The sequence below is a fragment of the Esox lucius genome, chromosome 5 (assembly GCF_011004845.1).
Source record: "Esox lucius isolate fEsoLuc1 chromosome 5, fEsoLuc1.pri, whole genome shotgun sequence".
Classification (NCBI taxonomy): Eukaryota; Metazoa; Chordata; class Actinopteri; order Esociformes; family Esocidae; genus Esox; species Esox lucius.
The window spans coordinates 37,564,197-37,577,898 of NC_047573.1; the positions used below are offsets into that span (position 1 = coordinate 37,564,197).

The 13,702-nt window shown below is 38.9% G+C and overlaps 1 protein-coding gene across 3 annotated transcripts in view; it reads left to right on the forward strand.

Moving 5' to 3' along the window:
* nrg3b (neuregulin 3b) overlaps positions 1 to 13,459 on the forward strand; it is a 540,638-nt gene extending 527,179 nt beyond the window's left edge. For 2 of the 3 annotated variants that reach the window (XM_029120092.2, XM_029120093.2), the window contains exon 9: positions 11,351 to 13,459. In XM_029120092.2, coding sequence (XP_028975925.1) covers positions 11,351 to 12,062 — 712 coding nt within the window. In that variant the 3' untranslated portion in view covers positions 12,063 to 13,459. The remainder of the gene's footprint in view (positions 1 to 11,350) is intronic. The other variant, XM_029120094.2, reaches the window with a different exon arrangement.
* Positions 13,460 to 13,702: the final 243 nt, after the last annotated feature.

Consider the following 13,702-nt stretch of genomic DNA (forward strand, 5'->3'; position numbering starts at 1 on the left):
CAATTAGGCTACAATATAAACAAAATTATAATCAGTGGCGGAACTGGAGTTTTATACATGGGAAAGCCACAGGGTGGCCAATGCTATTTCGGGGGGGCATAGACCATGACAGAGAATGTGTCTTAAACCCTAATTCACTTAACCAGGAGTTCCTCAATAGTTTGACCCACAAGGTAAACCACTATAAATGTTTTTAACACACTAAATATTCAGTGTCTCCACCTCAGAACTACAACTAATAAATGTTTCTCTCTCACACAGACACACACAGTACTGTACTCCGTCACATACTAAAGTAACTTGGGTCACTCTGTTTTCATGAATATATTAACTGGTTCTAAATTTTAAACATCCAAAATATTTTATAAAAATTAAGTTAAAGCACAAAGAAGAGTGTGTTACAGAAATTGCTTAGTTTATTTTAATTTTCTTTTTATTTCAAAGTAAAACTGCAATTTGACATTGACTTGGTTGGTGCCCGTCAATAGTACAAAGTTAGTGTCATATTTATTCCATATTTGACGTATCAAACATAAATGGACGTGAAAAATAAAAAATGTTTGTTGCCCATCAATATTACCAATTTTGCAGAATCATATTTATGCTCATATAATGTTAATAGCATAGAAAAGACTTGGAATTGGACCAATCAAGACCAAATGTCTGTGTACTAGCTAGAACACAGTGCAGACTTTTATATGAATAGAGGGACCGCCTAAGTGCCAAATTATTCCAGGCAGATGTGTGTTCTGGGGATGTCCCATCCCCTGAACACAAACAAATTAAAACTTCCATAACCACAGATATTAACCATATTAGTAAAACATTAACACAACACATCACTGTTTTAGTGCTAGATATAGATTTTTTCAATTCCCACAATGCTTTGCAAGTAGTTAGCGACCACTGCCGAGGTCAGTGCAAAACATTCATCATGGTTATATCTTATGCATGTGCATTTATTTTTACAATGTAGCATTTACAACTATAAGATACTATACAATTTACTTGGCACGACTCGAGCCCTTCGATACATATTCCTCCACTGTTGCGAAAACATTTCAAATTAACTCAAGTTGTGTATATGAATGTTGTGATGTTCATTATCATAAGTGTGTGGCTGTGTATCAGCCAGCAAACATCAAACATAAATGTTCTAATAATGTTAGCAAACACCTATTAAAACAGGTGATTTCGGCCAGATTTTACTATTTGGACATTTTGGGTCCTATATTAATTTCTGTAACAGGTATATCCTGGTAATCAGAAAATCATAAATAACTCCGGATGGGTTTTCCACAGTTGCCTGTCTGAGCTGAATGGTCATTGGCGTTGCCCGGTAGAAAGTGTTTCTGGACCTTCTTTGGCCTCTTGGTTACATTCAAATATGTTCTAAAACATTTTGGGTTGAAAACAAAGAGCTATCTAGCACAAACGGAATGAAAACTACGTTAGTATTCGCCATTATTGACCAGTGACCAGTGGCGTGCGCCATGTTGTGTTCCATCACTATGGGTTTGACCACTATATCTTCCCATTATTCCTGTCGTAGAGGTCATGTTTGCAAGCGTTATGACATAGTAGAAGCGCCCTTTATGGAAATGTACACTCCCCAATCAAGAATATACCATTTGTACAGTCATGGCATATCTATTGTTGGACCTATTAAAATGAAAAATGTTCTATCAAATGTTGAAACCTCCGATTTAGAAAAAGGGTGTACATAGGTGCTGGTCAAAAAATTTGAATATCATCAAAAAGTTGATTTATATCAGTAATTCCATTCAAAAAGTGAAAATTTTATATTATATTCATTCATTGCACACAGACTGATAGATTTCAAATGTTTATTTATTTTAATTGTGATGATAATAACTGACAACTAATGAAAATCCCAAATTCAGTATCTCAGAAAATTTTAATATTGCTTAAGACCAATGTTGGCCAACTGAAAAGTATGAACATGAAAAGTATGAGCATGTACAGCGCCCAATACTTAGTTGGGGCTCCTTTTGCCTGAATTACTGCAGCAATGCGGCGTGGCATGGAGTCGATCAGTCTGTGGCACTGCTCAGGTGTTATGAGAGCCCAGGTTGCTCTGATAGTGGCCTTCAGCTCTTTTGCATTGTTGGGTCTGGCGTATCGCATCTTCCTCTTCACAATACCCCATAGATTTTCTATAGGGTTAAGGTCAGGCGAGTTTGCTAGCCAATTAAGAACAAGGATACCATGGTCCTTAAACCAGGTACTGGTAGCTTTGGCACTGTGTGCAGGTGCCAAGTCCTGTTGGAAAATGCAATCTGCATCTCAAAGTTGATCAGCAGCAGGAAGCATGAAGTGCTCTTAAACTTCCTGGTAGACGGCTGCTTTGACCTTGGACCTCAGAAAACACAGTGGACCAACACCAGCAGATGACATGGCACCCCAAACCATCACTGACTGTGGAAACTTTACACTGGACTTCAAGCAACGTGGATTCTGTGCCTCTCCTCTCTTCTTCCAGACTCTGGGACCTTGATTTCCAAAGGAAATGCAAAATTGACTTTCATCAGAGAACATAACTTTGGACCACTCAGCAGCAGTCCAGTCCTTTTTGTCTTTAGCCCAGGCAAGACGCTTCTGATGCTGTGTCTTGTTCAAGAGTGGCTTGACACAAGGAATGCGACAGCTGAAACCCATGTCTTGCATACATCTGTGTGTGGTGGTTCTTGAAGCACTGACTCCAGCTGCAGTCCACTCTTTGTGAATCTCCCCCACATTTTTGAATGGGTTTTGTTCCAAAATCCTCTCCAGGGTGCGGTTATCCCTATTGTGTGTACAGTTTTTTCTACCACATCTTTTCCTTCCCTTCGCCTCTCTATTAATGTGCTCTGTGAACAGCCAGCGTCTTTAGCAATGACCTTTTGTGTCTTGCCCTCCTTGTGCAAGGTGTCAATGGTCATCTTTTGGACAGCTGTCAAGTCAGCAGTCTTCCCCATGATTGTGTAGCCTACAGAACTAGACTGAGAGACCATTTAAAGGCCTTTGCAGGTGTTTTGTGTTAATTAGCTGATTAGAGGGTGGCACCAGGTGTCTTCAATATTGAACCTTTTCACAATATTCAAATTTTCTGAGATACTGTTATAATCAAAATCATCAAAATTAAAAGAAATGGAATTTTGAATGGAATTACGGACATAAATCAACTTTTTGATGATATTCAGATTTTATAACCAGCACCTGTATAGTTCACCACCCTCCCCTGATCAAGAATGTACAATTTGTACAGTCATGGCATATCTGGTCGAGCATGGCATATTGATCGAGCTATTAAAATGAATAAGTTCCAACATATTTTGAAACTTCAGATTTTGAAAATATGAATGTCGTCCATTGTTCCCCACCCTCCCCCGATTAATAATATACACTTTTTATAATCATGGCACAGCTGTTGTAAGAGCTACTGAAAGTTCCGTCAAATTTTTTTACTATAGATTTTGAAAAAGTAAAGGGTGTGCATTGTTCCCCACCCTCCCCTGAATATATAAATTTCATTGTCATTATGTACTTTTTACTAGAGCTATTGAAACCTGATGTTAGAAGAAGGCTGCATTTCAATACAATTTGAATGCGTCCAGCTCCGGCCCAGTGAACTGCTGAAATCCTATTTACACCTAACATTCATGCACAAAACATGTATTCAATGAGCACTTCTCTAGCATGCTGTTTGCCGTAATGCATATAAGATGAATCAGTAATGAAAATGCAAAGGCTTACAACTACTAATTACAAAAAGGGGATGGAAAGGGAAAAAAAAGCATTTTAATAAACTTTTATACAAGAAGGGCAAATGTTGGCTAACTACACTAGCTCAGATGTCAATAAAATGTAGGCTTATGCTTGATTTCTTTAGGCAGACAGCGGATGGTTTGGGCAGCACAATTGAAAGAAAAAGTGTATTTCTCAATATTATGTTATAGGTTAGGTTATTCCCTAAACACCTGTATAGTCTTTCCAAAATTCCATAGTGCATTTAAGGCAAAGTTAATTGACATTAACTTTAACTAATTGTTACTACTAGCTAGATATATAAATTAGCGAACATTACTATGCTGATGCTGCGGGCAACACAGAAAAAACAGCCTAATAAGCTATGTTGATGTTGGGGCTTTAGATTTTTTGTAATATTTTGAACTATTAGTATTAAAATAGTATTAGTAAAAAAAGAAATGTTCACTCATTTGGCTGCACCTATAGATAGACGGCGCCCCTAGAATTTGCTTATTCCGCTTGTGCCACAGGCCGGCCCTGGTCAAGGCAAATCATTTAAACGTCCTTTGATTTTGAACGCAGCTTGTCCTTTTGTATTATTGATTACACCTGTCTTGTTTGCCCCCTCATTGTGTCCCTAATTAAGTTCCTCCTGCCCCAATGTTTCTTGTTGGTCATTGTTTGTGTGTGTTTGTTTGTGTCTACGGCTATGCTGCTTGTTAGTCTTTCTTGGTTAAACCACTTTTGCTTTTGAAACCTCTGTGGCTGTGTCCTGCTACCAATGCCAAATCGTGACAGAATGACCAACCCTAAACAAAGGACACGGCAGAGGCGGATGTTAACTACAGAACCCCATTATCAGCAACCAACAGTCCTGTGTTCCAGTGGCAAATTTTCTGCTAATCCAAGTTTATCATTTTTAAAAGGCTAATTGGTCATTAGAAACCCCTTTTGCAATTGTTAGCACAGCTGAAAACTGTCATGCTGATTAAAGAAGCAAAAAACTGTCCTTTAGACTAGTTGAGAATCTGGAGCATCAGCAATTGTCAAAATTGCCAGAAACAAATAACTTTCTACTGTAATTTTTCAGTTAATTATTTCTCTGGGAAATTAAAGCTATTCCATGAGAGAAATTGCCAAGAAACATAAGATCTCGTACAACGCTGTGTACTACTCCCTTCACAGAACAGTGCACACTGGCTCTAACCAGAATATAAATTGGAGTGGGAGTCCCCAGTGTACAACTGAGCAAGAGGACAAATACATTAGTGTGTCTTGTTTGAGAAACAGATGCCTCACAGGTCCTCAGCTGGCTACTTCATTAAATAATTCCCGCAAAACACCAGTCTCAACATCAACAGTGAAGAGGCTCTGGGAGGCTGGCCTTCTAGGCAGAGTTGCAAAGAAAAGCCATATCTTAGACTGGCCATTAAAAAGAAAAGGTTAGGGTGGGCAAGGGAACACAGACACTGGACAGATGTTCAGTGCCAGTGGAATGTCAATTTATAATTTTTGTGTAATTGAGGGGGGAGCATGCCGCTATTTCCCAGACAATTCTGTTCCAGCCAATCGCCTTCTGGGAGGTGAGCTTTCCTCTTTGGCTTTTTTTGTGAATGTGCATTTTACCTGGATGATATACACCGATCAGCCATAACATTAGGGCAACCTGCCTAATGTTGCGTTGGTCCCCATTTTGCCGCCGAAATAGCCCTGACCCATCGAGGCATGGACTCCACTAGACCTCTGAACGTGTGCTGCGGTATCGGTAGGACTGAATACTAACATTGTCTGCTGCCATTCACTCGCAGTTCGCTCAAGTTTATTGGAAAATTGCAGCACAGATGTCATTCTGTGAATGTTCCATTATCTTCTCACTGTAATGTTGGTTACAAGCTAGACTACACATTAAGGGCGTTTCTACCTAGCAAAGATCATGTTTCCAAGACAGTAACCCCCATTCCAAATGGTCAATGTAAACATTCCTGTGGTTATCAGAGTGCAACCTACAGAGAGATTATCTAAACAGAGAGGTTTCTGTGTTTCTCATTATCTAGGCACATCCACTTCCAATGAAACGTACATTCATATTGTAATGGTTAATGCTCAGATTCCACACAGTCATAAAGAAAGCAAAACTGGTCCTTTGTTAAATGGGAGTACAAAGAGGTATGGGATCTGAGAATCCCCCTTGTCAAATTCTAACAGTTGGTGGCTGGTTTGAACTTAAGTGATGGTCTTTAAAGCTGATAAAGCATTGAGGCAGTCCAGAAAGGCAGTAGTGGAGGAAGGGAGTGTCAGTGGTACCCCTAGGGAGAAGCATCATTTTAATAGACAGGACTAGACTTTGTCATAGGATACCTTGCCTGTATACTGTATAATAACCCATTTTATTGCGCCGACCTGAGCGGTGCTTAGGCAGCAGTTAGCAATGGTCATCGTCTCAAAGACCTCTGTGATGGCAATTTCTAAAGTTCAAACAGTTCTATGAAAATGGTAGGAAAGACAGGAGAAATCAATTGCACAATAAACGGTTTAATATACTTGCAAGGAGAGAGTACGCAGGTTACAAAGTAACAGTGAATAGTCTCTAAATTAAGACAGGTCAATCAACAGTATTTAAGGACAGAAGAGGGGTGTGACAAAATCCTGCACAATCCCCCAACTCAACAGGACGCATTCCCTTTGTTCTATTATAACCTAAACTTCACACAAAGGACAGCTCTCCTTCCCCCCCATAAGTAACTTCTTCAATTCTAAGAGTTCTTACAGCATCTAGACAGACAATAAATGCCCCGAGGAGTCATACAGATAAATAACAGATAAATGAGTACCTTTATAACCAGCCGATACCAGTCAATGATGCCCCCTATGCAAATACCAGCTCCCCCACTTCCACCTTCCTTTCCCAATTTGAACAATGGAACTCAGTCCTTTAATCAGTAAGAATACATTGTAAAAGACATTTCCCTGACACCTCCAAACATCAGTATTAGGCGGTTCAGTCAGCCTACAAGACGTTGAATCCTTTCAGAACTCTACATCCATTAAGACCATAGTCCACATTTCAGAAACAGAGGCAGGTGGGAAAAAGCTTAAATGGAATCCTCCCTGGGCTATTGATGCATGATTCAAATTATTGCAAGCTAGCCAAGCTACGCTAAACATTTATTTTCCGTTAGTTCAGCAGTGGGTTGAAGACTACCAGATATTTTCGCCCAGTAACACTCAAGAAGTTATCCAATCTTGAAAAAGTTCATAAACCACTGACTGCTTTGGCAGCTGTAAGCCAAGCTCACTGAGTCCACACCAGGTATCATTGGGGTGCTGCAGTAAAAAAAAAAAAAAAAACAGAATGCAATGATGTGCAAATAATTTAATCCCCATATTTAATAGAAAATAGTACAAAGACAACATATAAAATGTTGAACCAGAGGAATGTTATTGTTTTCGGAAAAATATATGCCTGTTTTGAAATTCGTGCTAGCAACACTTTAAAAACATTTGGGACAGGGGCATGTTTATTACTGTGTTGCATTTCTTCTATTAACAATTCTCAGTAAGCATTTGGGAACTGAGGAGACCAATTGCTGTAGTTTTAAAAGTTAAATGTTTTCCTATTCTTGCTCGATATAGGATTTCGGCTGCTCAACAGTTCGGGGTCTCCTTGGTCGTATTTTTTGTTTCATAATGCACCAAATGTTTTCAGTGGGTGACTGGACTGCAGATTATTTTGCTATGCAGTAATACTTGCAGAATGTGGTTTGGCCTAATCTTGCTGAAATATGCAAGACTTTCCCTGAAAAAGACGTAGTCTGGCTGGCAGACCTGTGTATATTGTTCAGCATTAATGGTGCCTTCACAGTGCGCAAGTCACCAACGCCATGTGCACTAATGCGGTCCCATACCATAAAGCCATACTAGATGTTGGCTTTTGAACTATGCACTGATAAAAACCCAAATGGTCCCTTTCCCTTTTATAGCAGAGGATATGGCATCCATGATTCCTAAAATCCAAAAATACATTTTTTGATTTGTCAGACCACAGGACAGTTTTCCACTTTGCCTCAGTCCATCTTAAATGAGCTCAGCCTAGAGAAGGTGGCAGCGTTTCTGGATATTGCTTATATCTGATTTCTACTTTGCTTGTTAAGAGTTTTTACTCACATTTGTGGATGCAGTGAAAAACTGTGTTCACGGACAATGGTTTTCGGAAGTGTTCCTGAGCCCATGCATTGATTTTCACTATAGAATTGTCTGTTTTCAATGCAGTGGCCCGAAGATCACGGCCATCCAATATTCGTTTTCAGCCTTGTCCCTTGCATACAGAGATTTCTCTGGATTCTCTCAATTGTATAATGATATTACGTACTGTAGATGATGAGATCCCCAAACTTGCATTTACGTTGACAACCCCTCCACATCTTTAATTCTGAAAGACTCATCTTCTCTGGAATGCTCATTTTATACCCATTCATGTTACTGATCTGTTGCCAATGTATCTAATATGTTGTGAGATGTTCTTTTTTTGTATTAAATTTCCAATCTTTTGTTACCCCTGTCCCAGCTTTTTTAAATGCGTTTCTGGCATCAAATTCACTGTGGGCATATATTTTTCAAGGAACAATAACATTTTCAACATTTGATATGTTATCTTTGTACTATTTTCTATTGAATATAGTGTTTAAATGATTTGCACATCTTTGCATTCTGTTTTTATTTCCATTTTACAAAGTGTCCCAACATTTATGGGAACAGGGTTGTAATATAGTACCCTAAAACGTCCAGATTCTGCTGCTTTTGCCTGATATCATCACCCACCTGTTGTTCCATGTCTAAACCAGTTTCTGATTAGAGGGAAACAATGAAAAACTTAAGTGAAATTGGCTTTTAGGTCCAGAGTTGAGTTTTGAGGCATACAGCAGTGGGTACTCAAAAGTGTTGTTCAAGAGAACTTTTGAAAGTGCAGGACCAAAGGAGGTCACAGGTAAATAAATTATTAAAATGTTTCAGTTTTTAGGAAAACTCACTGAGCACAGATTTGAGAGGTAAGAATGATTTCAAAACAAAATGACGAAGCCTGTCTGCATTGACAGTGAAACATTTTATAAAAAGTAATGTACAACAAATTGAACTACAAACTAGCAAAAGGTTGAAGTAGTGCACTCCAAATAGAAAATAATACCATTTGGGATGCTGTCATACTTTGAGTATCTTGCACTTGAATGTTGCTGGGCATGTTCTGTTTATCATGCAAACCTCATTAAGCATCACAAAGACTTAGTCTTTATATATGACCTATTTCCATAATTAACATTGTTAATAAAACAGTGCAGTCATCTCAGCTTATTCTTTTAACAACTGTTAGAATATCATTTCCTGGAGCTCTGCACAAACACATGCAAAAACATGCGACTTGCAGCTTATTATTTATACACATATAAACACTCCAGACTTTGCACGCATACACACAGTATTCACACTCACTGTATGCACACCCACACACAATACAAAGCATATATTCTCACACAAAAACACATGCAGAGAGTGAAACTACCTAGGATTATTTTTAAAAGTAGTAGAAGAGGAATCTGTAGCCAAAGACAATTAATGGTAACATGAGGCTTGCAAATCCACTGAAAACAAATTGAATAAGAGGGTTTTTTGCTTCAATGACATGCAAAGATTTTGTTAGTTATAGTTGACAATTTGGAACATATTAACTATTGATAGCCCCTTTACAGATCCATCAGCAAAGCAAGGCTTTGCTGGCCCAGGGAAGTTGAACTGACCTATTTCTAGACTTTACAGCCATACAATACTATCATATCCCCCCTCCTGCAGCAAACCTCTCCCTCCCTTGTTGCCATGGATACACCCTCTGGTCTCTGGGAATGAGCAGGAAGAGATGAAGAGTAAGAGAGACAGGGAGAAAAAGCAGAGACTGAGCGAGGGAGTGAGAAAGAGGGAGTAAGGAAGGGAGAGACTGAACAGGGAGAGAAAGAGGCAGTAGAAGTAGAACAACATAGACAGACAAAATATATGGCCATGAAATATAGGCATGAAAACCTGCCCGTGTTTTAAATTTTGACAGCAAATCCCCAAAGAGCATTGTCAGTTTCATTAAACACTTGTCAGAAACATATTTATCCGTCACACATGAAGAATGGATTGAAGCGAAATTTGCCATGCCAGTTATTTTTAGATATGTTAAGATTCGCTGGATTTACCTCCTAAAAAATGGGAAATGGTTATGGTCCAAACGGTCTCTGAAGTCAGACAACAAATACGGATCACTCCTAGACGTTTTGTTGAGTCGGTAGGAATCACAAACAGCATGAGATTTTAGATTTTTTTTAAATGAGGGCTCAATAGAGTACTTTATATTTAAAGAATATAAAGCATAAAGAATGATAAAGAATTAGTCAGCTTATTTGTCACGGTATTCTATAGTGGCCTAGGGCAAAATTGGTTTATAAAATATAGGCATGGTGTGGATTTTAACGTCACACTGCTGTTGTTTTTTTTGGGTTTTTTTGTTGAATTTTTCTATTAAATATGAATGTATGGTAGAGTTGTCCAGTGATTCAAGTGGCTGCCTCCAGTGCACATAAACAGTTGCCTCAGGGGTACAATTCTGGCCCAAGGTTCTTTAAGTAAAAAAATAAAAGCTCATCTTTCCAAACTGTCTATAAAATGTATAATTTCAAATCTATCACACAGAAATATATACATTTACCCATTCACTTGAATGTGTAAATGTGTTCAAACATTGTACTGTTAGTGTGTGCATGAACTCCGGTACATTTTCTTACAGAATAAATGAAATAGTCAATTCAACTTTTTGGTTTGATATGTTAAAAAGCAGATGGAATGGCATGAATGTTTACTGGTTATACCAAATAGGGGAAACCACTGATTAGCCAACAACAACTCTTCAGTAAGACATCACTCTCCCTGCCAGGGCTTTCTCAACTCTGGTCCTTTTAACACTGTATTTTGGTCCTTCTAACACAATATGACTGATTCATATCTTAGACCAGGTGAAAAAATAAAAGGTGAAAACAAAAAACAATAGGACTAGTGAGCAACATAATTTTAGGGGGAAACAGAAAATCCACTTTAAATTTACATTTACACTGATTTGTCACCAGCTAAATTGATGTTTTATCAGATTAGATGTGCTAAGTTCTTAAGGAGTCAGATTTTCAAAACCAAACCCCATACATTCCATTGAAGCAGTTAATATACTGTAGCCGCTCAGGACCGGTTCAGGGATACATCAGCTTTAATGCCAAAGCCTTAAATCTTAGATAAGTTTGTCATGAGAGAAACAATTTTCTGTTAAACATTTATGCAGCCAGAATGGACAGTATACATTCTTTGGATTATAAATAATTACACAAAGATTATGATTTCCCAGTACGTCAGAGAAATAATAATAATGTAGCCAGCGTTACAGAATGTTTTTGTCCATGTCTTTTTTCCTCTCGCTTTCTCTGTCAGGTGAAAATGTGAAATCATGCGATAAAGGTCTGGGGAAAAAGGTCATAATCTCCACCCTCTTTTTCTCTTCTCATTTCTGTTCTCTGCATCTCTGCAGGCTTGAAAATAGGAGGGACAGAGCAGATGACCGCCATCGCAGTGGCTTCCTGAATATGCAAACCCGGTCTCGTGCACCTGAGAAGAAGCAATGGAGGGAGGTGCCGTGCACTCGCTTGGACAGAAGACTAACACCTTCTCCTCCCTCTCTCCGCACACACTCCGTTCCCATCATCCCCTCTCTGCAGGGAAATGAATGCGAGTGGGCTCGTGTGGACAGGCGCAGCCGGGGTGACTTGCAGGGAAGTGGTCTAGCCGGGTCAGGCTTCTCTTCAATCTTATCCTCTGAGGCTGTACTTGAATCTGAGGCCAGACCCAGTTACATATGTCCCCGCAGTGCTAAGACTGCTCTGGGATTGCAAACATACCACATGCAACCACATACCTTTGAAACTCCAAAAGGATCAGAGCGCATGCTCCAACACTCAAGCCTTGCGGCCTCTGGGACAGCATCATCCGGATCCAGGTTGAATAGCACAAACACTGGTATTTCTGTGACTGTGCTTAAGTCAGAGGGTAAAAGCATGCAGTATACACCCAGACTGCTCTACAGCTCTTCCGGAGGCAGGGGTCCTCAGGCAGCAGAGCAAAGACAGACCCATGAGCTTGGTAAACATGTCCCCCTGCTGATTGATGGAGAAGCAACCTGTTTCCTTTCAGCAGCGATGGGCAGAGGCGCTGGAATTACTTGTGCCAAAACTTCTGACAGCTGATTTGATTATTTCTCACTAACCTGCAAGTCAAGACTCCGCCTACCGGCATCGATGACACGGGTTGGGGGTTGGACCACCTGCCTAACTAATTGGACCAATCCCATATGGTCTGTGGTTTCTGTAAATGAGCCACAGCATTCTGGATTAAAGAGAGGAATTTATTGACACATTAAAGACACTGAATTATTAAGAAAACACACACACACACACAGTTTATGTGAATAATGTGAAACAATGTAGACAGACATAAAGACTGGGGAGGGAGCTTGATTTAAAAGTGTATTGAAAAAGCTTTATTTAAACAAAGCTTCTACTTAGAAACCAAAATAGTGTGTCATCTCTATGTTGTTTCTCTATTGTAAAGAACTCAAATTATATATGTCATATATATGTCGTATAGACGTATATATATTTGACATGACGTGACAAAATAAAGACAAAGACTACCGAGGTAGTGTGGTTGATTGAATTACTTATATCTCCCCACTGCTTCTTTGTTGTCTGTCTTTCAAATCACTGCATCTTTGTTGTCTGTCTTTTGAAGGTACAGCAGAGTAAATTGTATTTGAAAATATGTTTATCCTATTCGGAACTATGTCAACAGGTGTTAAAGGAGGATTCTAAATACTCTGATTTTCTTCCATAAAAATTATAATCAAGTCACACCCAGTGCTGCCCAGACACCTAATGCCATAGTTTTTTGCGAACGTTGAGAGATTTCAGAATGTACACAGCAAAAGACAGATTGTTAGAGTCTCTGTCTCTGTCTCCATGGCAACAGCAGCCCCATTGAGCATGACAATGACACTTCCTTCCCCAGTCAAAGTAAAGTCCTCTATTAAATAAGGAGCATCATACAGATTTTATCATTTATTTGTTTCTCTTTCCCAAAACAGCCATTTTAATTAAAGCGCCATGTCTCATTATTTGGCATCAGCTCTTTTCATAAACTCCAGCAAAGGAAAGCAGAAAAGTTTTTAACTAGCCAATCTTCAGGTGAGAATTTTTCTCAGAGGGAATTCATCAGGGAAAAGATTAAAGCGGCAGCACCAGGGTTTGTCTCTGGTCCTGTTCACAATAAAGACCAGCAACACAAAGGAAACAATTTATATTTTCCTGCAAATTAGTACCACTCTTTTTGTAATCTAAAAATATTTGTTTTGATCATTTCTACAAACAGAAAATTTGCTAAATGTACAAGACACTAATGACTGGTGAGAGGTTTGCAGAGAATCTGTAGCCTACTTGTAGGCCTAGACCAAACGAGGCAATAAGTTCCATGAATCAAAAACCAATACCTATCCTCTACAAACATTCTCGGAGTTCCCTCCACGTTCACGTGTTTCTGGCGAAAGGCCCAGGTGACTTCCACTGTGGTTAGGGTTTCTATTAATGCATCACATTGAGATACACTCATGACTTGAATGATGCAATTCATGGTGCACTTTGAATTAATAAAATAAGCATGAAATTCAAATGTACACATTTTATTGTTTGTGAAGAAATAAACAAAAGCAACAATTTAACATTTAATTTAGGTAGTATTTTGTTTTTTATATATATATGTCAAGTCATAAACAAAAGCATATGTCATACAGTTTCCTGCAAAAAGCACACACATCCCCTTTTTACAGATTTGG